The sequence below is a fragment of the Glycine max genome, chromosome 5 (genome assembly GCF_000004515.6).
Source record: "Glycine max cultivar Williams 82 chromosome 5, Glycine_max_v4.0, whole genome shotgun sequence".
NCBI classification, from domain to species: Eukaryota; Viridiplantae; Streptophyta; class Magnoliopsida; order Fabales; family Fabaceae; genus Glycine; species Glycine max.
In genome coordinates this window covers 37,050,557-37,078,379 of record NC_038241.2, presented here as the reverse complement: position 1 = coordinate 37,078,379, position 27,823 = coordinate 37,050,557, and the positions used below count along the sequence as shown (strand labels likewise).

The window sequence follows — 27,823 nt, the reverse complement described above, 5'->3', positions numbered from 1 at the left end:
GAGTCTCACGTTAATTATTTCAATCATATAAGAATGAAATTTTAAATTTAAGCACTCAATAGCCAATAGGTGCTGCTATAGAAGAGAGAAAAGAGAAGAAAGGAAGGAGCAGAGAATATTTTACAAAATTATATAATGATTTAATTTTTTAAACAAAATTATAAATAAAATGAATATCTCTTCATAAAAATATTAACAAACGAATTAAATATTTTTTTTATTAAATGCATTATAAATAATTTATACTTTTTAATAAGTATAAATGAATTAATAATTTATTTTTTAACTCAATGTAATTTTATTTTTGAATTCATGATTTTGAAATTGAAGAAAACACACATTCACACAATTAGATAATTAGAACAGTTGAATAAGGATTCAATGTTGATAAATTATATTAGTAAATTTAACTTAAAATATGATTGGTTTGATTTGATAAGAGAATCCACATTCATTAGAACACGTAAGCATAAAGCGTCCAAAGAAGTCCTTTGTGGCCACCAATAACCTTCATGGCCTCATCTTTTTCTTGCCACGTGTCCTCCTTATCACCACCCCCTTCCCACTCCTTTTTCTTTTTCAACTTCACTTCAACTCTTGCTCTTCCTCTTCTCACGAGCAATGAAATCTAGGTTTTGAGTTTGATCCTGTCAATGGCTTCCTCTTCTTCTCTACTCTTACTTGAGCTCAAATTTCTTGCGCCGCAAATTACCCCCAAACGACGCCGTTCTCTCTCTAGATTTTGCTCTCAGAACTCCAGGTACAATGTTGCTCTCCGTACGCGAATCCGCGCCTTCAAGGAAGAAGGTGCCGTCATTGACAGAGTGAACGACGTGAAATGGAGCGGAAACGGAGTTGCCGCGAGCGAATACGGTGCTAACGGCTCCGTTAACGGTTACGCGAACGGCGTCTCGGGCGTTAGGGAGAGTGAGAATGCGAATGGAAGCTTGGTGAAGTACGTGAACGACAATGGCAATGGCAATGGTGTAGCGGCGGAAGTGGTTGAAGATTCTGCAGAAGCGTCAAAGCGGATGGAAGATGGAAGAAAGAAGAGGTTGGAGGAGATTGGTAAAGAGGAGGCCTGGTTCAAAAAGCAAACTGGGGAAGCACCAATTGAGGTATGAATACGAGTGTATTTGTTTGTACAATGTTAATTAGGAGTGAGGAGATCTTCAGGTCAGTGTGTATATAGAATAACATCTGTTAAGAGAGGTTAATTCCTTAAATGAATCTTAGTACGTACTCCAAAGGGATTAGTCTTTGGCTCTCAATTTGAGGATACTCTGGGTTCACATAAAATGTTGATTAGTGTGACTGTGTTGTTAGATGAATGAGTGAGAATAACTTGTGATTTTCTTTTTTTCAGGTGGCAGTTGCACCTGGAGGTCGCTGGAGCAGGTTCAAGACTTACTCGATGATCCAGAGGACGTTGGAGATTTGGGGATTCGTTATAACGTTTATCTTCAAGTCTTGGCTGAATAATCGCAAGTTCTCATATAAAGGTTTGTTGTTTTGCTTGGCATGGTGCAAATGAGGTGTTCATGAATCTGCTGAAGTGACCCTTAGAATACTTATTATGGGACTTGGGAGGCACTTGGGCTCCATTATATGTTTATTTTATGGATTTGATAAACAAATGCAGAATGTATTCAATGTGTTTTCTATCAGTAGTGAATGCTGGAATCAGTAATGCTAATACTCACACAATTAAGCATTTTTCCCTGCATGTTAAAATTCTAATATTATATTTTAATGGGCGAGCATTTGAGTAATTGCAATCATATAGCATCAACAAGTAATTTTAACATATGGTAGAGAAGTTTACTTTTAGCTGTAAGCTGTGTGGGAAATGGAAACTAAGAGCAATCATTTAAATAGGGAGTATCTCAGCCCTGTATACTTTACTATTTTCTTATTCACCATTTGGTTCTGCAATCATGGAAGACTAGCTTTTTTTGGTATTTTTGTGTATTTATTCTTCCTGTTTGCCACTTGTTACTTATATGTTATAGTCACAATTTAATAATTTAGTTGTTTTTCTTTAGCTTTAGAATCCTGCTGGGTCACTATATGCCTTTAGAGTTTGGATCTAATTTGTTGCTTATCATGCATATGAACTTGAAGTATAAAAGTTTATAAAGTATGGCAGGTTGGTTATGCTAGCCAGAGTTGATTCTTGCTATGCTATCTATGCTCAAGTGCATGCTTGACCTCAAGAGTTAATCTCATTGTTATGAATTTATCATATTTATCAAGTTTGCCTGTTTGGAAATCATTTCCTGACAACAACAAATAAACCTGTTAACACAAAAATTGTGAAGTGCTTTTTAATTTTTATTGAATTTTTAGGAATTTCAACAATGTGACCATTTGTTTTTTATTGACCCAAAGATATTATTTACAGGAGGAATGACAGAGGAAAAGAAAACCTCAAGGCGAAAGGCCCTTGCCAAGTGGCTGAAGGAGAGCATTCTGAGATTAGGTCCTACATTTATCAAAGTTGGTCAGCAATTCTCCACAAGAGTGGACATTCTTCCACAAGAATATGTTGACCAGTTGTCTGAACTTCAGGTTGAATTGGAGTTTTGGGTTGAACTTATAAGATTATTTCCTTGTGTTGTGCTTATGTTATATTTCCTTTTTTTATCTACTTTTTTGTTTTTGGTATTTATAATTTCACTTGGAGTTTAGAAAGCTGATGATAATAATTTTGAGACACAAACATACACACATTCACAAAAGAAAGAGGTTAAATTGAGAAGTTTAAAACATATTAAGGTTTCATTTCTTCAAAGCCTAAGTTACCTTATTTTTTGGGTTCAGGATCAAGTTCCTCCATTTCCCTCAGAGACTGCTATAGCTATTGTCGAAGAAGAACTTGGAAGTCCTTTAGCAGGTGTCTTCGATCATTTTGAGTATGAACCAATAGCTGCTGCAAGTCTTGGTAATTAATGTTTTACTGTATGCATATCTGTAACAGTAAATGTTCAATCAGAGAAGGGAACCCAATTAAATGTACTTTGGCTTTAGGTTTAATATTTGATTAGAAGAAAGGAACGGCGAACATCTTTTTCCCCAATGCAGGTCAGGTTCATCGTGCAAGATTAAGGGGACAGGAGGTTGTTGTTAAAGTGCAAAGGCCTGGTCTCAAAGCTCTTTTTGACATCGATCTTAAAAACCTGAGGGTCAGTGTTATAAGCATTTCATATAATGCTTGCCCTTCTAGTGTGGTGTGCAAATGTGATATAACTCTTTGATAATTCTATCACTTGCTCCTTAACTTGCACTCTTATTTTTAGTAACCTTGCAGGATTGACAAGTCATTTTCAAAAATTGATCTGTTTAAATTTTTTTTTCCTTGTATGAAGGATTTTAATAATAGGACTTCCTGCCTGTGAAGACTTGCAGAATTGATAAAACACTGATACTTGGGCCTTTTTTCCCCCTCCAGATTATTGCTGAATATCTTCAAAAAATTGATCCCAAATCAGATGGTGCAAAGAGGGACTGGGTTGCTATTTATGATGAGTGTGCCTCTGTTTTATATCAGGTGATGATTTTCTGGAATCATGTTGCACTCTTAGGTTAGATGAGATCAACAGAAGAAAATTATATATGTTTCTCCATCATAAAGATGTCATTCTGCTGTAGTGAATTCAAATATAAAGATTGCATAGGGTGATCACAATTCATATTGAGTTTGTCAAGAAGCTGGCGTTGCTCTTTGAAATTCCATATGGGGAAACCAATGAAGTTCCATTTGGTCATGGAAGATTTCATAACAACATTTTAGTTAAGATTTCTTAAGGTTGATTACGAGGCTCTTATTTTAAACAGAAAGTTGTTAGTTTTGACAGAAGGAATAAGGTGGCAGACAATTTTACCTGGCTAGGTGATGGAGTAAAATGGCAAATAGGGATTTTTGGTTTATAGGTGTAATAATAATGCTTCAGTAACAGCAAGAGTCGTGTTTGTTGAGAATTTCATGTCATAAGTTGTTTTCTAAAACCTTGAACAACATTATTGCTTTTCAAGTATTAGAGCTTAGCCAATGTATAAAGGGAGTCTTCAGCTAATTTGCAGGTTTGGAGGGGTTGATTTGTAGATCTTGTTCTTGTTTCAGTATGATGTTTTCATGTGTTTTCTGCACATCCTCAGCTTTATCTAATCCTGTTGATGTAACATGAATTAACAATTTTCAGGAGATTGATTACACCAAGGAAGCTGCTAATGCAGAACTATTTGCAAGTAACTTTAAAAACTTGGATTATGTGAAAGTCCCTACAATCATCTGGGATTATACCACGCCACAGGTTTAGCCTTCAGTTATCATAGATAATATATAGAAATTATACATCTTTCCCATTTTTACTTCTGATATCTTTTGTATTTATCTACAATTTAAATATTTTTCCAATGCAGATTCTGACAATGGAGTATGTTCCTGGGATTAAAATAAATAAAATACAAGCTTTAGATCAACTGGGTCTTGACCGCAAAAGGTTAGTGTCATCTGAATTTCTTCAAGCAAAGTTACTATTGGCATTTTACATCATACTTATGTGCATATCAACAACTGATTATGGCATCTAAAATTCAAATTAATATAATGTCTGCTTGATCTTCTACAGGTTAGGGCGATATGCAGTTGAGTCTTACTTGGAGCAGATTTTATCACATGGATTCTTCCATGCTGACCCTGTGCGTTCTTGTTCTTTGAATTGCTGAGTGGTTTTTGAGTTGTCTCTCATCTTATGTTTGTTTGAGTTTTCTCTGTATTTCACTTCTAATCCAAACAGAGCATTAGTGATTCTTTTGGATTGTCTAGTAACTGGTAAATCGTATGGTGTAGCCAACCTGTTATGTTCACTATCTTTGAATTTGCTCTTATACTAACATTCAAGCATCTGTTACCCGAGGTACAAGAAACAATGCTGCTTGTGCCACATAGATTATCATCTGTTGTCTTGGGAAGCTTCCCTAGGGCTTATTCACAAGGGCATTAGATTAGAAGTAACTTCCTTACCATGATAAGGAATAGTGATTGCCAAGCATCCAAAACACTATTTTAGGAACTCATTAAAATATTGCCATGGCATGTCTTTTTTCCTTTCTCTGGGGAAGAAACAGTGTTAAGTGAGGAATAATGAATTTTCAATTTTTCATATTTTATGATTATCCCTCAAGAGGTTTGATTTGATACTTCTTGTAACTAATATTTACACTGTTCGTGCAGCATCCTGGAAATATTGCAGTTGATGATGTCAATGGTGGAAGATTGATCTTTTATGATTTTGGAATGATGGGAAGGTATGTTCTTTATCTTTTCTGTATATTTAGAATATGAATTTACAAGTCAAACATTTTACTCTTGGTGTGATTAATACATTTGCTAATTGTTGTTATGATTGGTGTTGCACCTTACAGTATCAGTCAAAATATCCGAGAAGGTTTACTTGAAGCTTTTTATGGAATTTATGAGAAGAATCCAGATAAGGTAAAGTGTAACTTTTTTTATGGATGGTTTTCCATTAGGCCATGGAAAATCTAGCATGATATTCCGTTCTTGATTTTAAATTACTTACCAAATGAAGCTCGTGTACTGATGTAGGTCCTTCAATCAATGATTCAAATGGGTGTTCTTGTCCCAACTGGAGATATGACTGCTGTTAAACGAACAGCACAGTTCTTCCTCAACAGGTAGTTTATTAAATCCATTTAGTGGGAATGCATATAAATCAAAACACCTACATAGATTTAGCAGTAGTATTTCTATAAATCAATATCATTAGCAGTAGCTTGTTAATTATTGATTGCAATACCTGCAGAGGCTGCTTAAAACTATTTAAAGAAGTGTTGTGAATAGGAAATTCTAAGCCTTTTATCTTGGAAAAGGAAAATTTTGTTGATTGACTGGGATTTGTGCTTTTGAGTACATGGCTGTCCTGATTAGTTATGTCAAGAATATAGTGATCTTAGGGTTATCTCAAGTAGTAAGGATCAAACTGCATCAACTCAAAGAGTAAAAGGTCTCAACTTTTTTTCCTACCAAAAGAAAAAGGAATAATGATATTTATTTGAAAATTGTTACTGAAAATTTTTGAGTAATTGTTGATATTTTACGTTTATATTTTCTTCCCTCTATTTTATGGTTTAGAGATACATATCTGTACTGATTAGTTGTGTTAGCAACCTACTGCAAACTCTGACCTTGAGCTCTTCAACTTTAATTTTTTATAGTTTTGAAGAGCGTTTGGCTGCACAAAGGAGAGAGAGAGAGATGGCAACAGCTGAACTTGGATTCAAACAACCATTAAGCAAAGAGGAAAAAGTAATGAAGAAGAAAGAACGTCTGGCTGCTATTGGTAATGCACCTGGTCTAGTGTGTCTTTAAGTTTAGATTATTTGGATGTATGCATACAAGGATTATTGTTCATGAAATTAGTGAAGATAAAATTAGACAAGCTATAAGGAAGGATATATTGTTTGGGCTATTGGCTATGGGTTGTTAACTTATTATTTTATCCAGTAGCACTCAAGTAGGTCAGGTGAAAAGCAATACACAGTTCTATATACTTACGTTTTGAACTTGGATTTCCTGATTGGTTAAAGAGATTTTTTCATCTGTGAAGTTTGACATGACCTGGGTCAACTATAAGAATTTTTTGTGTGTGTTGTATTAGTGCAGTGCAAGTTTGGTTGGATGGAATGGATCATTCCTATTCCCATGCTTGGTTAAGTCATTGGAATGGGAATGGACATTTGTGTACAATTATGGGAATATGTATTCCATTACAGAAGTGATGGAATCCATTTCCATTTTCCAACATGTTTTAAAATTGGCCCATCTCGCCTGGCTTACCCATTGAAGTACAAAATCCTTTTGGGCCAATATGTTTGTTTTAGACAAAAAAAAAAAGAAAAGAAATAGCTTGAGCTGACATGGGCCCTTCTCATCCCGATAATTTGGTTGGCTCACATTGGGCCTGCCTCTACTTTTCTTGTATTTACTTAAATCATTCATGACATATGAAACAAAAAAGGGAATGAAGTCATCATTTTATTTATTTTCATAGCAAAATGAAACACATAGGAATAAGCATTCCATTACCATACCCATTTCATCATTCCATCAAACCAAACATGATTTAGTTAAATAACATTTTGCAATCCATAGGCTTATCACTTATTCATAGCTCTCATACTTTAAACAGGTGAGGATTTATTAGCCATTGCAGCAGACCAGCCCTTTCGGTTTCCTGCTACATTCACATTTGTTGTGAGGGCCTTCTCAGGTGATTATTAAGAGTTTAATGCGTTACTCTTGCACATTCTATGCTTGTGACTGCAAGGTAACAAGTCAACATTGTTTTTGCAGTGTTGGATGGCATTGGAAAGGGCCTTGATCCTCGTTTTGATATTACTGAGATTGCCAAACCGTTAGTATCGTATTCATACTTTATAATTTTTTTATACCTTTTAGATATTAAAAGTTTTAAATTATATGCTTTGCATATCTAATATGACTAGTTTTCCTGGTCCTGTAGTTATGCTCTGGAGTTGCTAAGATTCCGTGAGGCAGGAGTTGAAGTTATCCTAAAGGCAGTCACGAACTTGTTCCTCCATGTTTGAATTCAGTCTAAGTACTATGATTTCCTTTCTTATATCTTTCTTCTAAATGTACAGGACTTCAGAAAGAGATGGGACAGACAATCTCAAGCATTTTACAATTTATTTAGACAGGCTGATAGGGTTGAAAAGCTTGCTGAAATCATCCAAAGATTGGTATGTATTAGATTTTTGCTGATACAATTTTAGTTGTTTGTTTGATTTGTATTTTTTGTTCTGCATTTCTGTTATTCTAGATGACATCTTCCCGCCCTTATTCTTGCACAGGAGCAAGGCGATCTAAAGCTCCGAGTCCGAACTCTGGAATCTGAGAGGGCATTCCAGCGTATTGCCACTGTCCAGAAGACAATAGGAAATGTGAGTGAATCTGGCATCTGACTTAGTGAAATTATAAGTTTAGTTGTTTCTTGGTATTTGGTTTGAGAGATTGAGTCCATTTAATAGCCTGTTGTCATTTTTAGTAGCCATGCTTGCCCTTCTTATTTATTATCTAGCATCTATTGTAAGTAACTGTTGGCTATTGTGTGAACACACTTGCATTAGCATCAACTCATTAAATATGGAAATGAAAATGGATACCCACTTCCTGTTCGGACAATATAAAACTACATTGAATAAGCTTACCTGCCTTCAAATATTTGTAGTTCTCTTTTAATCAGTTTAAAAAAATTGGGATATTTGTGAGTGCCTTGCATGCAGGAGTATTTTCATGTGTTGTGAAGGCATGAATCATCATTTTTCAAATTACATAGAAAAACCTAATGTTCTTAATTTTTTTCCAAGAGATTTTCAAGTGAATAATGGATGTACATAGTAAATTGGCTCTGGACAGTTGACAGAAGTATATTTCATTCACATACTTATTATAAACCACATGCTTGATTTTTTAGAATCAATACTTCGGATATATGTAGGATGTGTGTATATGACCAAAGATGAAAAAAGTTGGTAGGATGATGCATATTTATGTTGCTTTTTTAATAGGCAATAGCTTCTGGGAGCCTAATAAATCTTGCAACAATTCTGTATCTTAACTCAATTAGGGTAAGCTGTTCCGATCTCACTTATTTTTCTTGTGTTGATTTTCAATTCAATTAATTGATGGTCTGGTTGTAGTGGTACTTTTTCATTCCCAAGTTTCATGCGACCTTTTTCAGGTGCCTGCCACTATAGCATATGTTTTCTGTGCAATATTTGGTTTTCAAGTGCTCTTTGGCATTGTGAAGATCAAAAAGCTAGATGAACGGGAAAGGTTGATTACAGGGACTGCATAAGCAACTACTTGGTAATTTTCTTTTTTTTTTTTAAATTTTGGAATTGGATGTGACATGTTCATGTTATAATATGCAAAATGTGAATTAGGTAATCAAAAAGATTACTTTGCAAGTTTTTGACATTGCATTTTTCCGCATTATGGTATTTTTGTTTTTGCATTGTGACCTGGTGGCTATGGGTTCTAGTTTTGCAAATATCCTCTCATTCTTATGGGTAAGGTTGTGTACATCTTGCTCATCCCAAAGACAAAGATGGAAGAGGCTGATGTAATGAGCTGTCCTTTTTCTGGTCTTTGTTTCTTCTTCCCTGCTCACAGTGGTTAAGGCTGTATACATTTGAGCCTCCTCAGATCAAACCCCATAATGGTTGGGAACCTTGAATTGGATGCTTATATATAATTTGGTCTTAACTTGGAATTTGATTTATGGTGAGTTTAAACATGCAACTTGAAATTTTAGATGTGAGAAAATGTTACTTGATGACATCACCCTGGTAATAAGCATACTGCATTATGACAGTGGCTAATCAACTTGTCCGTGTCACCTTTTGTAAACAGAGTTAACTATTCATGTGGTTAATAGTTTTTTTTTAGTACATATGACCATGGCCATTCATTGGTCTTTGAACAATGAAAAAGAATTAACTAGTAACGTGCTTTTAACTGTTCTTATTCTTTGATTTCTTTCTGAGATTTTAGTGTCATGACTCATGATAACCTTGAGACATAATCCTTCTAACTGAAGACAAATTCTCTTTGTTTTCCACTTTGGAGAGACATGAAATATGTGTCAGAATTCAAGTGAGTATGAAATCCCACATTGGGTAAGCATGGTTTAAGTGAGGACACTATAGGTGGAATGACCCATATGCTCTTTGTTTTAAGGTTTTAGGTCAAGATGTGGTGTCTAGCCTGCTATTGTGCTCTTTCACTTAACCCCATTAATTCAGATCTCTCTCCTTTGGGGCTCATCCTAGCTGCTCAACAAGTAGTATTAGAGTTGATTTTGTTTGGCAGAGGATTTGCAATGATTTCAGTCTTCAGTCTCAACCCAGTTGTAGATGGAGCATTTAAGAAGACTGAACTCATGGTTGGTATCCCCCCTCTTGAGGGGGAGCATACTAATATTTGGATTTACACTTTGAGGGGAAGAATGTTGGAAATTCAAGTGAGTGATGAAACCCTATATTGGTTAAGAATGGGTTAGGCTGACGAAGACAAATTCCAAGTGAAAAGATTCATGTACTCATTATCTTAAGGTTTTGGGTTAAAGATGTAGTGTCCCACTATTGCAACCTTTTGCTTCATCCCTTAATGGAGATCTACCTGCCTTTTGGCTCAGCAAGATGTTATTTAAGTGGTTGCAGGATTTTAGTGAGTAACTGACAAATGCAAATTCTGATGGTTACCTCTTAACTCTTAATTTCTAGTCAAAGTATATTAATGGGGGTCTATGCATTCTAGTGTCTGTCTCGTTATTAGTAGGGATTTTGATTGGTTGGTTCTCTTCACCTTAATATGTAAGATACACCCAGGTATCTCAAATGTAGGGAAATTCAATTTTCATAAATCTTACTTCATGGTATGATAAATTAAAAATAATTGTCTGAAAACTTAGATTTCTTTACATCATATGTTCTTATGCAATATGGTGTTTGCGTACCAAATCTGAGCATCTGGGGTTACTCAGAAATCTGAGCATGTGCTAAATTGAGATACAATTCTGCTTAGCTGTAAATGGGTCGATATGTTTTGTAGTTCTTATTGAAACACTGTTTTGGGTCCTTGCTCCATGTACTTAAATCTTTCGTTTGATGTTGGCCATTGCAGATTTAGGATGGACATGCTGCTCATGTTAATGTCATGGTTACAAGTCAACCTTCGGGGCATCAAAATGACTAGGAGCTCAGAGTAAGAGCTAACATCTTGGAATATATCAGCATGTGCTAAATCTTTATACTGGCAGGCATGCTGGAGGCTTCTGTTCTCATTTACTTCCCTAAAATGATTGAGCTGAGGTAGCCAATTGGCGAGCCACATTTTTGTCATTAACACGATCCCCCATGCGTTTTCATTGCTAAATTTTATTATCAAATAACATGTATTAGTGTTTTATTTTATTTTTTTACCTCATCCATATTGTAAATTTAATAGGCATTGGTGTAGATTGTAGCGTTTATTGTTGTAATCACCATATGGTATGGTGCAGCTTCCAATATAGTTTGACAGCGGGAAGCTTTGCTTGTAACTGACGTACATAAATTTATCCAATGAAAATGCAAATATAAGTATTTTCTATAAATATGTTGGATGTCAATTGCCCATGAAAATACAGTTTTTCGTGGTTATTGTTTCTTGTCCTGAGCATCTATCTTTAGGTTCGATGTTGTGCACGAGCATGATGGGCCTTATTTTGACTTCAAGTTGCCAGTTTAATGGCTTCAAGATTCAAAATTATCTCTCCAGCCACCAAATTTTTACTGTTATCTAGTACTGGTTTCCTAACGAAACCAAATGATGAGTGTGATCCATGTAACTAATCTCACTTAGTAGGATAAGATTTTGTTATTGTTTTATTAATATTGGTTTCCTGGTTTGGGCCTTACCTTTGGTATATACATTTCCCCATTCCCCAATTTGTTAAATGTATTCTCACCCTTTTATAGTATGATGCACCAAGAATAATAATCATTGAAGAGATTTTTCATGGAAAGGATATAGAGTTCCATATGGTAGTAGATCGTAGCTTACTGGACATCTTTTTTATGACATCCATATGGGCATCTTCCGGGTAGCTTCATAACAATAGACTGAAATTTGCATTATGGTCTTTGTTTTTAAATAGTTACTATAAACAATAAATAAAAGTTATAGATCTTTTACAGTCGCCATTCGCCAATGTGGCTACCTTTAGATTTAGACAAGCTGTAATGAATTCAACAACGTTAACACATGACAAGCTACGAAGCAAAACTACAACATCATCTGAGGCAAGGAGTTGGTATAGACGTAGTCTTCATTCTCAAAAACACTTTCTTGTGACTCACCACTTTCTTCCTTGCATTCACTGACCCTGCTTTACCCTGCTTTTCACAGCCACCTGTCTGCACGATTAAAATTAATCTAGTTACTCCAAAAAATAAAAACTTTGATCGTTAACCCTATTTACATCTCTATTTCACCATTATTTGTTAGACAATTTCATTACAATTGTATTTATTTTACTCCCATAATTAGATTAAATCAACCAATAACAAAACTATCAAGAGGTAGATGTAGATGAGAGATTCAAACTCACAATAGTAGCAGAAGTCCCAGAAGCCACAACTCCTTCACTGATTGCTTCCCCTTGAAAAACACATATCACATTGAAGCTAAACATCAGAAATAGAAACAAAGCAGGCATCAATATATTATTGGACCTATCTAGCCTATCAGAAAGCTGTATAGACTATATAATATATGTGTGATATGGCAAAGTTGAAAGGACTAGCTATAGCCTATTGTCTTTTATATAACAAAGAATTGAGGTTTCGAAAATTCACGCAACATTGACACGATATTGGTAGTTGATAATATTTATTGATATCTATGTATATTCAATCAAGGGGGTTTCAGCATTATCCTTTTAACCTGTCCCGGATTCCTCGGCAAGAAAGCTCGATCCTCAAGAACTAGGCTGGATCATCTTGATGTTTTCTCACATGAAAATTATATATATATATATATATATATATATATATATATATATATATATATAAAGCAAACCAACAGAGATCCCATGTAAAAGTAAAGATTTGCCACGTTCTTGAACCCAAACTCACCCTGACACCACCTACCTACCCTCTTCCGTTTCCAAAGGCTACAGTAAAACTTGACCTATTTCAAAAGTACAAGTCTCACTTGAAATTAAATTTTTTAAAATCTTTATAAGTTGTCTTGTGTTTGGATTTTGGAGTTTGTGGGAAGATTGATCTCATATACATGAGATTGGGTCATGGAAATCCATTATTGCTCCCCTTGTAACTTGGAAGATATGCGAGTTTAATCCTTAATGTTATTGCAATTGGTATATGGCTTTTGTTGTTGTTGGCCGTGATACAACAACAATCTTAAGGATTTAAATAGCTGATAATGCTCATGTCAGATTTCTGCTTGTAGTCTAAACTTTTGTGTATGTCTTCAACCAAAAGTGTTTAAAAGTTACGTTAGACTCAAACTTGTGGATAAAGTTAAAATAAAGAAAAACATCACAATTTTAATTAAAAATTATTATTTAATGATATTTCACTGTATATATATATATATATATATATATATATATATATATATATATATATATATATATATATATATATATATATTATTTTTTGAAAAAAAAAATTAAAAAGAAGGTGAGAGTTAACAAACAAGGGTGGCGATACATGCCATTGTTCGGGGAAACAAGCATTCAGCACACATTGCAACAGCAATGAGAAATGGTAATCCATTATTCTGGTGTGACTCTGTGCATCAACCGTTTCTCAAATTTATGGACGTGGAACTCCAACATCAGACACCTTGTCAATCAGGGCCATGCCCAAAACGCACTTGTTCTCTTCCGCCAGATGAAGCAAAGTGGCGTCACGCCCAACAACTCAACCTTTCCCTTCGTCTTAAAAGCATGTGCCAAACATTCCCATCGCAGGAACTCCCAAATCATCTATGCCCGCGTCCTCAAATCCTGCTTTCAGTCCAACATTTTCGTGCAAACCGCCATGGTTGACATGTATGCCAAATGTGGTCACTTGGACGATGCACACAACGTGTTTGTGGAAATGCCCGTGAGGGACATTGCTTCTTGGAATGCAATGCTGTTGGGATTCGCTCAGTCTGGCTTCCTTGATAGGCTGTCCTGTCTTCTACGTCACATGAGGCTTTCTGGAATTCGTCCGGATACAGTCACTGTCTTGCTACTCATTGATGCGGTTTTGTGCGTGAAAAGTCTGACATTTTTGGGTGCGGTTCATTCCTTTGGGATTCGGATTGGTGTGCATATGGATGTTTCTGTGGCTTATTCAAAGCTGATGAAATGAATACAATAATGGAGAAATGGGCCGGGATAGAATCCATAAGCAAGTACAAGTTATATCCTTTGTGGTTGATTTGTGGAAAATAGTTATGTATAGATACTTGTGATTATGGTGAAATGATATCTTTTTTTAAAAAAGTATGTTTTTTTATCATCGTCAAAAGAAAAGATTTTATTGTGAATGAATAAGATATTGAATAATTATTCATATCTAAAATCATAATTATTAATATTGATCTTTTTCATGTAAAAAGGAAATTTTTTGTTATAATAGAAATAAAAGTAATATTAATTATTCAAAAATTGAAGTTGATTTGTTTTATAAAAGGAATATATCAATGAATTTGTATGACATGGTTTCATAGGTTGAAAAAGAAGAGATAATTTTTTTTTTGTTTTTAAAAAATAATTCAATGTAATCATTCTTATAGTATTCCCACACTTATCTCAAGAAAAAAATACATTCCAGCGCTAAAATATTTTTTTTCCACCGTGAGAGACTTAATCCGCTATCACAGTGGAGGAAAACATGACGTATTATTTGGTTAAAAGATGAAATTGTGTGGAGAGAAATAAAAAACGAGTGAGTCCCACATTGGGTATTTCTTTTTTAAGATTATTGTATTTAATTACAACCCTATGCTAATAGATTAAAACAAATCAATCCATTTTCTCATAATTTTTCTTGGTTTCCTAATTTATTATGAGTTTTATATACAATGTGTTTAGACACATTTTTTATTCACATCTATGTTACTTTTTCCTGTCAGATTGAGAAGAGACAGAAGTCATTAAAAGTGGCTTTTGCCTTAATGCGATGAAAGGTAGTTGGTTCATGTTAATCAATAAATTTTAAAATTAAGGGATTCTATTATAATTGATTAAATAAAATATATGAATTATTGTAAATATTTGTTTTTTATTTTTATAGATAAAAATAATAATTTTTAAACATTCACATAATCGGTTACATTGTTCTATTTTTTTTTTAAATTGTACAGAACAATCTTTTTTTTAATAACAATTTAATTTCTTTCATCCCAAACATCTTCAAAACTTTATTCAACCCTTCAACTAATCAAATAATATCAATTAACACTTATATGAAACATTACACACTTGATTTATTTTAATTTCAAAACAATCTTGAGATTCGATCTATTAGATTGAATAATTTTAATTAGGCTCATGATCTAAAATGTCATTATTCAAGGAAAGCCAATCAAGCACAAGCACATTGAACAATAAACAAATAACTCAACTACAAAGTTTCACTTCAAGTGTGAAGTTTCTTCGTAAAACACCTTTCTTCTAGCAATCTTCATATCCAATTGCATGCACATCATCATCTCTCTCAAATATAAAATGGAAAAGAGAAAAAAATTTAGTCACTTATAAGTTATATTTATGAAAATAAGTTATATAAATAAGGTTGTATATTGTAAAAAGAGAGATATGATGGAATAAAGAGAGATAAAGAGATAAAATGTGTCACATAAGTTTTATTTAGATCTTGTCCACGAATTTTCTCTTTTAGCAGTGATCATGGGTTTGTATCAATTCATCCCATTCTTAAGACTAAATTTTTTGTCCCTTTCTTAAAGTTTATGTTTCTTTTCATCATCATCATCGTATTATTATTATTATTATTATTATTATTATTATTATTATTATTATTATTATTATTATTATTATTATATTATTATTATTATTATTATTATTATTATTATTATTATTATTATTATTATTATTATTATTATTATTATTATTATTATTATTATTATTATTATTATTATTATTATTATTATTATATTATTATTATTATTATTATTATTATTATTATTATTATTATTATTATTATTATTATTATTATTATTATTATTATTATTATTATTATTATTATTATTATTATTATTATTATTATTATTATTATTATTATTATTATTATTATTATTATTATTATTATATTATTATTATTATTATTATTATTATTATTATTATTATTATTATTATTATTATTATTATTATTATTATTATTATTATTATTATTATTATTATTATATGCTTCAAAAGATGTGAAACTTATTTTTCTAAAATTTATTTGGGATTACATTTTTTCTTTAAAACCATTTATTATTAATAATAATAATAATTATTATTATTATTTGTTTAACAATAGTAAGTTTATATTTAAATTATTAAAAGATCTATAACATTAAGTATGTGGATTGTTCTAGGTTAACTGGTGTTCTTGAGTTTTAGTTTTGAATGAACATATGTCATTATGTATTTAAGAGGAAATTTTATCATCCATCATAATCTTATTTAATTTAACTTAGATCATCTCTTATAAAAAATAATAAAAAATTATCGATAGATAATTAAAGAACTTAATTAATGAAATATTCATCTTACATTAAGAAAAATATTGGTCATATAAAATATTAATAATTTTATTTTCATTATATATATAAGTTTGATGTTAATTTTATATGTTTACAAAACTAATTGGACAAAAAGTCTTTTAAAATATTATTTTTTATATGAATCACATGTATCAGTTTATATGGGCAAAAAGAAGATAGAAACATAAATGTGTACCTTATCTATCCTTTTGTTCTTTTTCGTTCTATTGTTTATGTTTTTTTCTCCCATTTTTTGATATTACTCTATATAAAATACTAAAAGTTAATCAAGTGAAAGTTTTTGAAAAATTAATTTTAACTATACAAAATTTTAAACATCACCAATAATTAAATAGATGAAAAGAGAAAAATATTTACCATTAAATATTGGATAAAATCTAATTAATCTAATGCAATAACACTTTTTATCATCTATATTTATTTCATCTCTCGTCTCTCTATTTTCTTCCCCAGTTGCTCTCAACTCTACTAAATCAACGAGACAGACGTACGTACGTGTTCCCACTTCAGCCTCCTTTAAATTTTTAATTTCTCTCCAATTCTTCTTCTCATTCTATTATTTATTCATACTTTTTTTAACTTTAGTTCTTTTGTTTTTAGTGCACATATAAGTGTGAGAATGGCTTGAAATAATCCAATTTGGATATTGCAGCATGCAATAAAAAAGATAAGTTTGCAGCAGCTGCACTTTAAAATCTAAACACGCGGAAATACCAAAGTATATATATATCTTGTGCAGGCGCCGAGTCGTTCAACTAAGGCGATGGCCACGGAAACATCGAGGTGCATGTCTTGCTCTGACCCGTAAATACCAATTATGATACTCATCACTCGTCATGAATCATGTCACAATGGACACAAAATACATTATATAAACCCTGTATCACAAAGACACAAACATCACTCCACAATTGCTTCATTTTGGCAGCAAAAATATATACACACTTGGCAATAGCAACGATGATTTGGATAGCCATTTTTTTGGTTTCTCTTGCTTATATGTGGCTACGGAGAATTAGCAAGAACAAGGCAAAGAAATTGCCACCTGGTCCCAGAGGGTTGCCAATTTTGGGAAGCCTTCACAAGTTGGGACCAAATCCTCATCGTGACCTGCACCAACTAGCCCAAAAATATGGACCTGTCATGCACTTGCGCTTAGGTTTTGTGCCCACCATTGTTGTTTCTTCTCCACAAGCTGCTGAACTGTTCCTCAAGACCCATGACCTTGTCTTTGCTAGTAGACCACCTCTTGAAGCTGCAAAATACATCTCTTGGGAGCAGAGAAACTTAAGCTTTGCTGAATATGGCTCTTACTGGCGCAACGTGCGCAAGATGTGCACGTTGGAATTGCTAAGCCACACCAAAATTAACTCCTTCAGAAGCATGAGGGAAGAGGAGCTTGACCTGATGGTCAAGCTTCTGCGAGAGGCAGCCAAAGATGGAGCTGTTGTTGATCTCAGTGCCAAAGTTTCAACACTCAGTGCAGACATGTCTTGCAGAATGGTTTTGGGGAAGAAGTACATGGACCGCGACTTGGATGAGAAGGGGTTCAAGGCTGTGATGCAAGAGGGAATGCACTTAGCAGCAACTCCTAACATGGGAGATTACATTCCTTACATTGCTGCACTTGACCTTCAAGGCCTAACCAAGCGCATGAAAGTAGTTGGCAAAATCTTCGATGACTTCTTCGAGAAAATTATTGATGAACACTTGCAATCAGAGAAGGGTGAAGACAGGACAAAGGATTTTGTGGATGTCATGTTGGACTTTGTCGGTACTGAAGAATCTGAATACCGCATTGAACGCCCCAATATCAAAGCCATATTGCTGGTAAAATGAATAACATCGTTAAGCCTTTTTTCCACTGTCTATATAACTATCTATCTATATATATTAGCTGCTAGTATATGACTATATATATACGAGAAAAGGTGCCATGACGAACATATGAAGTATCAAATGTTTTACATTAAGTTGGCGACTTTTAGAACTGGCTGTCAAATTCTCACTCTCTTTGACACGTTTTGTTTTTTTGGCAAAGGATATGTTGGCTGGTTCAATGGATACTTCTGCTACAGCAATTGAGTGGACGCTTTCAGAGCTCCTAAAGAATCCAAGGGTGATGAAGAAAGTCCAAATGGAATTAGAAACTGTGGTGGGTATGAAGAGGAAGGTGGAGGAATCGGACTTGGACAAGTTGGTGTATTTGGACATGGTTGTAAAGGAAAGCATGAGGCTCCATCCGGTGGCACCGTTGCTCATACCACACCAGTCCACGGAAGATTGCATGGTTGGAGATTTGTTCATACCTAAAAAGTCAAGGGTGATAGTGAATGCATGGGCAATTATGAGAGACCCAAGTGCTTGGGATGAGGCAGAGAAGTTCTGGCCAGAGAGATTTGAAGGAAGCAGCATAGATGTGAGAGGGCGTGACTTCGAGCTGATACCATTTGGGTCTGGCAGAAGGGGTTGTCCAGGATTGCAATTGGGTCTAACTGTGGTTCGTCTAACAGTGGCACAGATTGTGCATTGTTTTGATTGGAAACTACCAAAAGACATTTTGCCAGATGACTTGGACATGAAAGAGGAGTTCGGACTCACAATGCCTAGGGCCAATCATCTACATGCCATTCCCACTTATCGGCTTTCCAATGAAAGGGATTAGGAAAAACAATTTCATAGTATGTTTAATTAGGTAGATTTCAATAATATTTATGGAAAAAATAAGTTACCCTTTCTCTTCCTTTTTTTTTATCAGTAAAAGTGAATAAAATGCATTAATATTGACCCTTTCCCTTCCTTACCTTCAAGAAATAATAGTTATGTGTCTCAAGACTCTCTTGTTTTAGAGTATAGATGGGAACATAACTCAAGCGATTATAGTGACTTGTATGATCCTTGTCAAGTTTTTCAAAGTGCAAAAGGCAATGCTCGATCTTTCACCATACGCCTTAGCAAACAAAGCAGTTCTTGGTTTCTAATCTGTTGCTTTTTAACTTTCCCTACAGGCGACTTATGACTATGCACGGATGTTGTTAAGATCAAATGAGCTGGGTATGCATAAAAACGAAGATATGGCTATGGGAGTAGGCACAAGAAGTTGACCACGATATGTGGCAGCTGAAAGTAGATTGATGATATATGTGACAAATTGTGAACTAAAAGTTGGTCAAAAATGTTTCGTCAATACTTGAAAGTGTTCTATCAACCATATAATACTGCATGTAACAATATCGGTACAATAGTGTTATATATATGACTGACTATATATAACACTATTACTACTATTTATTTTCTCAATGTCTTTTTTGGTGTGTAGTAGCATAAGTATCAATACAGCATTTTTTTTTAGGTTAAAACATCAAGACCGTCTGAAAAAGAGACTAGCAACTATGATAAATCTAAGTAAATGAAAAAAGGAGTCATTGAAGAAGCCATTCACCCCCAAGTAATTATTTAGATCGAATGTGTTTGTTTTTTAGTTTTTAAATTTTATTTTTCAGTTGTTTAGAATAAGTGAGAGCAATCTAAAATTTAGAAAATTACTAAGACTAGCTATTAGTTCTTTTGTTGTATAAAGAGATTCACAACTGAAAAAAATATCTTAAATCCTACAACATATAATGAAAACTAAAGTTATCTTTCACAAAATTAGTTTTGAAAAATTAATTTATTAAAGTATAAATGTTCAATAAAAAAAACTGTTGAAATAAATAAAAAATATAACACGATAGAAAAATAATAAAATTATGATTTATTTTAAAAAACATAATAAAAAAACTAAATAAATGTATTGAGAATAAAAATAAAAGAAAATATAAAAGATTAAAAACTAAAAATAAATATTTAAAAAAATATTAAAAACTACTTAAAAAATAAACTTATTTAATAAACAGTAAAATATTAATTAATAAAAAAATGGAAAATAATTGAAATAACTTTTCAAACATAACATAGGTTGCATTTAAGGAATGTCATATTTTTTGAAAGCAGTTTCACTTATATGTAATAAGATTTATCTTTTCCAATTTGCATGTTTATTGTAAGAGGCCAGGCTCAGGCCTTTCTACTCATCTATTTGGGCTTTTTATTAAGCCCAATGTGGGAGTGCGTAAATTGAATCAATCTCTGTGTTTGAGTTTGAGTTCCCATGTCTAGTCTATCTTCTTCTCCTTCATTTGCAAGCTACGGTACCCATCCTGGCGCGGCCCCACTTAGCCGAATTTCATGCGGTGCCAGACCCAAGAGGAAGAAAAGCAACCACAATTCGGAAGCGCAAGAGCTGGTTCGTTTGCTCACGAGCAAGATAAGCAACGACAAAGAGCCTCTGCTGAAGACGCTGAACAAGTATGTCAAGCAGGTCCGAACCCAACATTGCTTTTTGCTCTTCGAAGAACTCGCCAAGCACGACAACTGGCTCCAATGCCTTGAGGTCGCTCACTTCCCCCTTCTTAGCAATATCTTTTAAGCTTTTTAATCTTTCATCGCTTTTGGTGAACAAATGCGCCTCATGTGTTCCTAATTGCATTCGCGGACAATTAATAAACCTTGATGTTTCGGCCCCAAATCACGTTTGCCTTCGTTTTTTAAAACCTTTCTTTTATCATTTGTAAAATTGTTGTCCGGTGCTGAAAGATTTATTATTATTATCCCTTTTTAAATAAAATTAGTACATTCTCTCGTTCATTAAGATTGGCCTTTTATGCATATAACAATGGTAATATCAAAAAATATTGTGATGATAACTGTGATATGACCTAGAATGTGAGAAAAATAAACAAATAAAGTGTGGGAAAATTAACGGCAATGAGCAAATCGAAATGGATACTTCTCATTGTTTTAATATATAGTATATACAGTGCAAGAACATAGTAATATGCATTAGTTAAAATAGGGGAGCATGAATGATGATGTCAATGGTTATCTCTGTCTCATTGTAGTTGTGAATTTTGTTTGGCATTCAGGTTTTTAGATGGATGCAAAAACAACGATGGTATATTGCTGATAATGGGATTTACTCAAAACTCATATCAGTTATGGGGAAAAAAGGGCAAACCAGAATGGCTATGTGGCTTTTCTCAGAGATGCGTAATACTGGTTGTCGTCCTGATACTTCTGTCTACAATGCGCTAATTACAGCTCACCTTCATTCGCGGGACAAAACAAAGGCTTTGGCTAAAGCCATTGGCTACTTTCAGAAGATGAAAGGAATGGAGCGGTGTAAGCCCAACATTGTTACATACAACATTCTTTTGAGAGCTTTTGCTCAAGCTCGGAACGTGGAGCAGGTCAATTCTTTGTTTAAGGATCTTGATGAGAGCATTGTTTCGCCCGATATTTACACTTTTAATGGTGTGATGGATGCTTATGGTAAAAATGGGATGATCCGCGAAATGGAAGCAGTGCTTGCTCGAATGAAAAGCAACCAGTGTAAACCTGACTTGATTACCTTTAACTTGCTGATTGATTCCTATGGGAAGAAGCAGGAGTTTGGTAAGATGGAGCAGGTATTTAAAAGTTTGTTGCGCTCAAAGGAGAGAGCATCACTGCCCACGTTTAATTCAATGATTTTGAACTATGGGAAGGCAAGGCTTAAGGATAAAGCAGAAGATGTTTTCAAGAGGATGACTGACATGGGTTACACACCAAGCTTTGTTACGCATGAGAGTCTGATCTATATGTATGGCTTCTGTGATTGTGTCTCCAGGGCTGCACAATTGTTTGATGAGCTGGTTGAGTCAAAAGCTCACATAAAAGTTTCAACCCTAAATGCTATGCTTGATGTTTACTGCATAAATGGTTTACCACAGGAAGCAGATTCACTGTTTGAAAGAGCAAATAGTATAAAAATATATCCAGATTCATCAACATTTAAACTTCTTTATAAGGCTTACACTAAAGCCAACCAGAAGGAGCTTCTTGATAAATTGCTGAAGCATATGGATAAAGATGGTATTGTCCCTAATAAGAGGTTCTTCTTGGATGCTTTGGGTGCTGTTGCGTCTTTACCAGCAAATTCAGAATCTGCTAATGCTGCAACTGATTCAAAAACAGCAAATTCAGAATCTGCTAATGCTGCAACTGATTCAAACACATCAAATTCAAAATCTGCTAATGCAGCTACTGACTCAAACAACCCCCAAGAGTTTTCAAAGTTGGCTACTCATGTGAAGAATATTTTGGCTCATCAATGACTTGTGTACAAACAGCTCAGTTTTTGTGAGATGGTATACTTATCCTTTGCCATCACTTCTCTATCACATGACATCACTTTCCTTTTTTTACTTTTCATAATGATGCTATTTACTTGAAATTATATAATTCATTTTATGAGATGCTACTTCTCTGTTCCTGTACTCACCTTCAAATTTCAAACTCAGGCTTGTTTTTGGTTTTCAGATGATAAGCTTTGAAGAATTATCCTTTATTATTAATAATTTATGCAAGTACCTTCAAATTAGGAATTCACAACTACGAAACCTGGGGCAACTTTAGGCATTTTAAAATACTTGGTTAAATTGACATCTGATGCTGAAAATTAATATTCTTAGGACAAAAGAAACAAGAATACAAGAGATGATGTTTGCTTATTTTCCTTACTGGTCTGAGTATAATGTTTCATTACTGGTCTGTGTATAAAATTGATTTCGTATGATTTGCTTGATTTGTTATCTTGTAAAGAAATTTATGAGAACAACAGAATGCAATTTTATTCTTCACTGTATTTGTTTTTGGTTTCCTTAAGTTGCGTCTGTTCACTTTTAAGTTGTATCTGTTCACTTAAACATGTTTTTTTTCTTGCTGCTTGTTGCAAGTTTGCCAGTTTCAAATGAAGCACTAAACCCTTTTAATGAAGTTTAACCAACAAAGAGATAGGCATAGAAGATCAAGATCCTATTGCCTGGGCTTCACATGTTGTCTGGCTTTGCCTTTCATGTCCGGGTTCATTTTTGTTCATAGGTATAGATGTATTTCCAGCTCATTGCCCCTTGTCTTGGCACTATGATCTATCAAATGAAGAATGCATCAGATCTGACCGCTACCAAAGCTAATTAGTTGATGACAACCAATCCAAAAAGAGCAGACTTGCTGCTGAAAAGCAATGTGTAAATCTATAACTAACAAAATTGAGTTATTAACAATGGTCTTATTGATAATTCATGTACAATTATCATTCTGATGTAATTTTAAATCAAGATTAAAAGCTTGAGCTGTCATGTTACTGAAAGTACCAGAAGGAATTCTCAATTGATTGTGTGACTTGCTGGAGCGGAGCTTTTTAAGCTTACATAGTAACCATAGCCTCCCAAACCGTTTGCAAAAGGATTTTAGACTATATATATTTTTTATTTAAACGGTTGACCACGACCAATAAGGTAGAAGCACTAGTAAAGAAAGGAAATTGCATGGTTTTGAGTTTTTTGTAAAGGAAAAGTGGGAGACCAAAAAGATCATTGAAGGAAAATTGTTGAGAAAGATTTCATAGTAAATATATCTGAATATTTGGTCTCTGACCGATCCGAATGATGTTATATGATTTGTGTAACCAATCTCGTCTAATATAATAAAACTTTTGATGATCGTGGTGGTGGTGATTAGTTTAAAACACCACACCACCGCATATCCATTGAATAATATAACTAATTGAAAAGCAATTGATGTCTCTTCTTTATTTATAACTATTGACGATTTTCCCTTTGATTGAAGTCAAGTTGAATATTACTTTAGCATATTTTTCCGTTTGCCTCATGAATAAAATTTGTCTGGCTTCGTCTTTCACGACTGGGTTCATTTTAGTTCACAGATATGAATTTATTTCCAGCATATTGCCCTTTGTCTTCGTGGTATTGTGGCCTATGAAGAATGCATCAGACTGACAGCTGCCAAAGCTAATAAGTTGGTGACAACCAATCCTAAAAGAGCAATGAGTAAATCTGTAACTAACAAGTTGAGTTTTTAGCAATGATGTTATTGATAATCCATGTACATTGATAATTCTTAAGTAATTTGAAATCATTACTAAAAGATTGATTTGTCATGTTTTCTGCACAGTACTGAAAACAACAGAGTAATAATAAAAAGTTATGGCATAGGCAGATTATTCACTAGTAAAAGAAAAGAAAAGAAAAGTCGGTGCAGGTGATTAGTGAATTCATCTTCCAACTATGCAGATACTATTTGCTGTTTTTCAAAATTTGGGTGCTAGAATTTCATGGTTCAATCACAAATTACCTTTACGCTGATGTTGTTATCACAAATTACCAACTATGCATTATAATTAATTTGTGGACATCATACCACCTATTTAACACCTAACATCTAATTAAATATTGAGATACATGATTAAAAAATATAAATATAATAAATTATATGATGTGATGGAAGAAGAAACAAAATATAGTCAAAGTGTTTATAATAGAAGAATACCTACCTTTTATTACAAAGTTAAAAAAAAAATCAAGAAGAATTAGATCTAATGGGGTTTATCTCTCACAAGGCGACAAAAAAGGTCTGAATCTATGCTATAAGAGGTATTTACGTTTGATGCCTAATTATCTCCGAAGAAACATGTCTTAAGGGAAAAAAAAATACTACAAAAATAAAATAACTGGTGATGACCATGGGTCCACAAATTAAAATCTTAGCAAAACTGCAAAGATAGTAGAGTGAAGAAAATCTATTTTTGGACTATCCCACACTATGAGTTGTGGTGGTCCCTCCGCTCCGCATTGTTAAATTTTAATATTACTACTTTTTTCAGCTTGAATGGGTTGCTAGGAATTTTATTTTCATTCAACCTTATAAGAATTACTCAGTTAACAAACTAGGGAGGGAAAAAGGTACAAATGCCAAGAGGAAAGTAAGTGAGGAGAAAATACTTGAATACCATGAATTCAAATAAATAAAATAGTTTTTTTTTCGATTAAAAAGGTGCAGAATGCTAGTATTATATATTTAGTGAGAAGATTACTAACAAATCCGTTTGAAACAGTCTTAATAAACAATTAAGATATAAAAAAAAAACTGAAAAATGATTCAAATAGCATTCTTGTTTCCGTATGTATGTAAAATGAAAGTGATTGGTGAAGGGTGATAGAATGCGACCAGTGTAGCACCGAACATGGAGAAGGCTGGGATTATGACAAGTTGATACTATAAATAATCCGGTGTTTCCTTGTTTTGTGCGTCGCGGATAAGACCCACAGATTCTGAATCTTGGATTGTTTATCGTGCAATGGCTATGCACTGATCCTGCCAGCAGAGCATAGCCCCATTTGTATGTAAGACAGCTAGATTCCCATCAAACATGATCTCATTATTCAGATCATAATCATCGTCTTAATCTTAAGTTCTAAACAGACACGTCTGTGTTCTGAAAAACACACCCACACGTACTTTTGTTTGGATTGCATGTATTCTTTTTTTATAATGAAGAAATATTTGAGGACTTTACGTCTTTATATGATAAATTATTTGTAAACTAAATATTTCATTATCGTTTTATATGCATACATATTATCTATTTTTAATTATATAAAATATAAATTATTTATGACAAAAAATTAAATTATATTCATATAATTTAAATAATTATTGTATCATTTAATAACCTCCTTAAAAACTGAGTTGAATTAACAAATAATTAGTTTAACAAGGAAATACAATGTTCAATATTCATGATTGTGAGTCATGATTTTTTACATGAAAAAAACTTATTTTTTACTAAACATTTTCTTAGGTTGACAAAATGTTTAAGAAGAGTGCTAATAAGGTAGTACTTCTGATGCACTATTTTTAATACTTATTCTGTTATTAGTTGAATTTCTCTAGAAATTACAAATTTAAAAGAGACAATATTAAATGATAAATGAAATAAAAAAATTGAAATTTTTAATAAATTTTAGTTGATAAAAAAATATTTTAAAAATATGAAAAAAAATGTGTTACTATCATTTTTCAATATTTAAACCAAGATTGTGACTATGACTTTAAGCTGAACGGACATAATCGTTTGCTTGTCAATTCTATATAGTGCTGTGAGAATCATCTTTTCTATAAACTGAAAGTGTTTTTATGATACGAGATAATTCCCATAATGAATCTTAACTCTGACGCTTTTTTATATTATAAAAAAATATTTATTTTCGTACTTAAAATTATTAGACATAAGTCTGTGAAAGATAAAAAAATTTATATTTTAACTTTAAATTTATTAAAATATAACAAATTAATTTTATTTATAATTTTTTAAATTTAAATGACTATACTTACTTAATAATTTTCAATAATAATGTGACATTATCATTTATCACATGTCATCTATGAGTCTCATGCATCAAAAATTAACTTTTTTATTTGTTATCTAATTAAATAATCTATTATTATTTTAATATCAAACTTTAACCATTTATTAGCTTTCAATTTACTTAACCATTATTTAACACCAATTTAACTTCTCTTCTATCTTTTCTGAAACTGTTCATGTACTTTCCCTTCAAATCTACATAATTTATATGATTTTTATAAAATGGGTCTATAATTAAATATTAACATAAGTGTTATTATGAAATATTATTTTAAATCAACAACACATAAACACAGCAAGAATAACTAGGAAAGGGACGGAGTAGAGAGAAGTCCGATCCTACTTAACACATCATCATTGTAAATTCCAAGGTCGATCATTTATGTATCCAAAATTAGCTTTCTTTCTCTTTCCAATAACGCAGGGAAGCCCCTAGTGTGTTTTTTTTTTTTTTCTTTAAACATGAGGGGATAATGTAATGTAATATTATTGGTTTGGTAGCCTTAGAGGTGAAAATAGTCAGAATTGGGTTGAATTTTATTAATTTTTCAATCCAATACAATTAAATTTAATTGAATTGAATTTTTTTTATTTTGTTAATTCAATTTAATCTAATTTAACTTTAATTAAATTAGATTGAGTTGGTTATTGAGTTGAGTTATTAACAAACTATTATCTTTTTAAATATTGAAAAAAACATCTTCAAATTCAAAAATAATAATAAAAAAATTACAAAATAATAAGATACTTCTAAAAATTAATATTTATAAAATATTATATTATCATAATATTATTTATATAAAAATGTATTACTTTAAAATGATACATTACCTATATATATATATATATCCCCACGGCATCATTGGTGGACTGAGTCTGATTTGCCTATGTCCTAGGTAAGTTTTTATTTATTGAATCCTCTAATTTTAAAACGGGTTAAAAATGAGGAAAATTGATGTTCTCTCCTTTAAGAATATTAAATTCAAATTAATGGTAAAAGTCATTATTTGATGATCGGTGATACAAAAAGTGAAACCCCCTATGAAATTTTTTACCTTGAATTGGAACACGAGATCTTTTTTCTATTTCTAATGTTAAAATATTTGATTCATGGTACG

The 27,823-nt window shown here is 32.8% G+C and overlaps 3 protein-coding genes and 1 long non-coding RNA gene across 7 annotated transcripts; 3 read left to right on the top strand and 1 right to left on the bottom strand.

Moving 5' to 3' along the window:
- The first annotated feature begins 581 nt into the window (after positions 1–581).
- LOC100804542 (protein ACTIVITY OF BC1 COMPLEX KINASE 8, chloroplastic) lies at positions 582–11,204 on the top strand. Its single transcript, XM_003525024.4, has 21 exons — positions 582–1,118; positions 1,367–1,502; positions 2,405–2,571; positions 2,824–2,944; positions 3,085–3,185; positions 3,452–3,550; positions 4,203–4,313; positions 4,423–4,502; positions 4,632–4,701; positions 5,237–5,310; positions 5,428–5,497; positions 5,612–5,700; positions 6,241–6,365; positions 7,215–7,295; positions 7,379–7,439; positions 7,548–7,602; positions 7,687–7,785; positions 7,897–7,986; positions 8,614–8,673; positions 8,787–8,914; positions 10,733–11,204. Exons 1-20 carry the CDS (start codon positions 654–656, stop codon positions 8,901–8,903), a joined length of 2,271 nt encoding a protein of 756 aa, XP_003525072.1. The 5' UTR covers positions 582–653; the 3' UTR covers positions 8,904–8,914; positions 10,733–11,204.
- On the bottom strand, positions 11,023–13,159 carry LOC102662716 (uncharacterized). The gene is made up of 2 exons (XR_414462.4): positions 12,201–13,159; positions 11,023–12,006 (listed from the first exon to the last, which is right to left on the bottom strand). It is a non-coding gene; the product is annotated as an uncharacterized lncRNA (long non-coding RNA).
- A 4,107-nt stretch (positions 13,160–17,266) lies between these two features.
- On the top strand, positions 17,267–19,588 carry LOC100809526 (cytochrome P450 71AU50). Of its 3 annotated transcripts, none has more exons than XM_041015597.1 (3): positions 17,267–18,229; positions 18,441–19,080; positions 19,408–19,588. In XM_041015597.1, exons 1-2 carry the CDS (start codon positions 17,360–17,362, stop codon positions 19,062–19,064), a joined length of 1,494 nt encoding a protein of 497 aa, XP_040871531.1. In that variant the 5' UTR covers positions 17,267–17,359; the 3' UTR covers positions 19,065–19,080; positions 19,408–19,588. The 3 variants fall into 3 exon arrangements, with proteins under 3 accessions (XP_040871531.1, XP_040871530.1, XP_003524281.4); XM_041015596.1 differs by having other exon boundaries at positions 18,441–19,094; XM_003524233.5 differs by lacking the exon at positions 19,408–19,588 and having other exon boundaries at positions 18,441–19,194.
- Positions 19,589–20,429: 841 nt separating this feature from the next.
- On the top strand, positions 20,430–23,913 carry LOC100808981 (pentatricopeptide repeat-containing protein At4g39620, chloroplastic). Of its 2 annotated transcripts, none has more exons than XM_041015595.1 (3): positions 20,430–20,831; positions 21,364–22,626; positions 22,799–23,200. In XM_041015595.1, exons 1-2 carry the CDS (start codon positions 20,550–20,552, stop codon positions 22,591–22,593), a joined length of 1,512 nt encoding a protein of 503 aa, XP_040871529.1. In that variant the 5' UTR covers positions 20,430–20,549; the 3' UTR covers positions 22,594–22,626; positions 22,799–23,200. The 2 variants fall into 2 exon arrangements, with proteins under 2 accessions (XP_040871529.1, XP_003524280.1); XM_003524232.5 differs by lacking the exon at positions 22,799–23,200 and adding an exon at positions 23,215–23,913 and having other exon boundaries at positions 20,432–20,831.
- The last annotated feature ends 3,910 nt before the right edge of the window (positions 23,914–27,823 follow it).

Coding starts and splice junctions, on each gene's coding strand:
- LOC100809526 (XM_041015597.1), top strand. CDS start 17,360: ATGATTTGGATAGCCATTTTTTTGGTTTCTCTTGCTTATATGTGGCTA. Junction 18,230..18,440: donor ATATCAAAGCCATATTGCTG/GTAAAATGAATA, acceptor TTTTTGGCAAAG/GATATGTTGGCTGGTTCAAT.
- LOC100808981 (XM_003524232.5), top strand. CDS start 20,550: ATGTCTAGTCTATCTTCTTCTCCTTCATTTGCAAGCTACGGTACCCAT. Junction 20,832..21,363: donor ACTGGCTCCAATGCCTTGAG/GTCGCTCACTTC, acceptor TTTGGCATTCAG/GTTTTTAGATGGATGCAAAA.
- LOC100804542 (XM_003525024.4), top strand. CDS start 654: ATGGCTTCCTCTTCTTCTCTACTCTTACTTGAGCTCAAATTTCTTGCG. Junction 4,314..4,422: donor GGGATTATACCACGCCACAG/GTTTAGCCTTCA, acceptor TTTCCAATGCAG/ATTCTGACAATGGAGTATGT. Junction 4,503..4,631: donor CTGGGTCTTGACCGCAAAAG/GTTAGTGTCATC, acceptor GATCTTCTACAG/GTTAGGGCGATATGCAGTTG.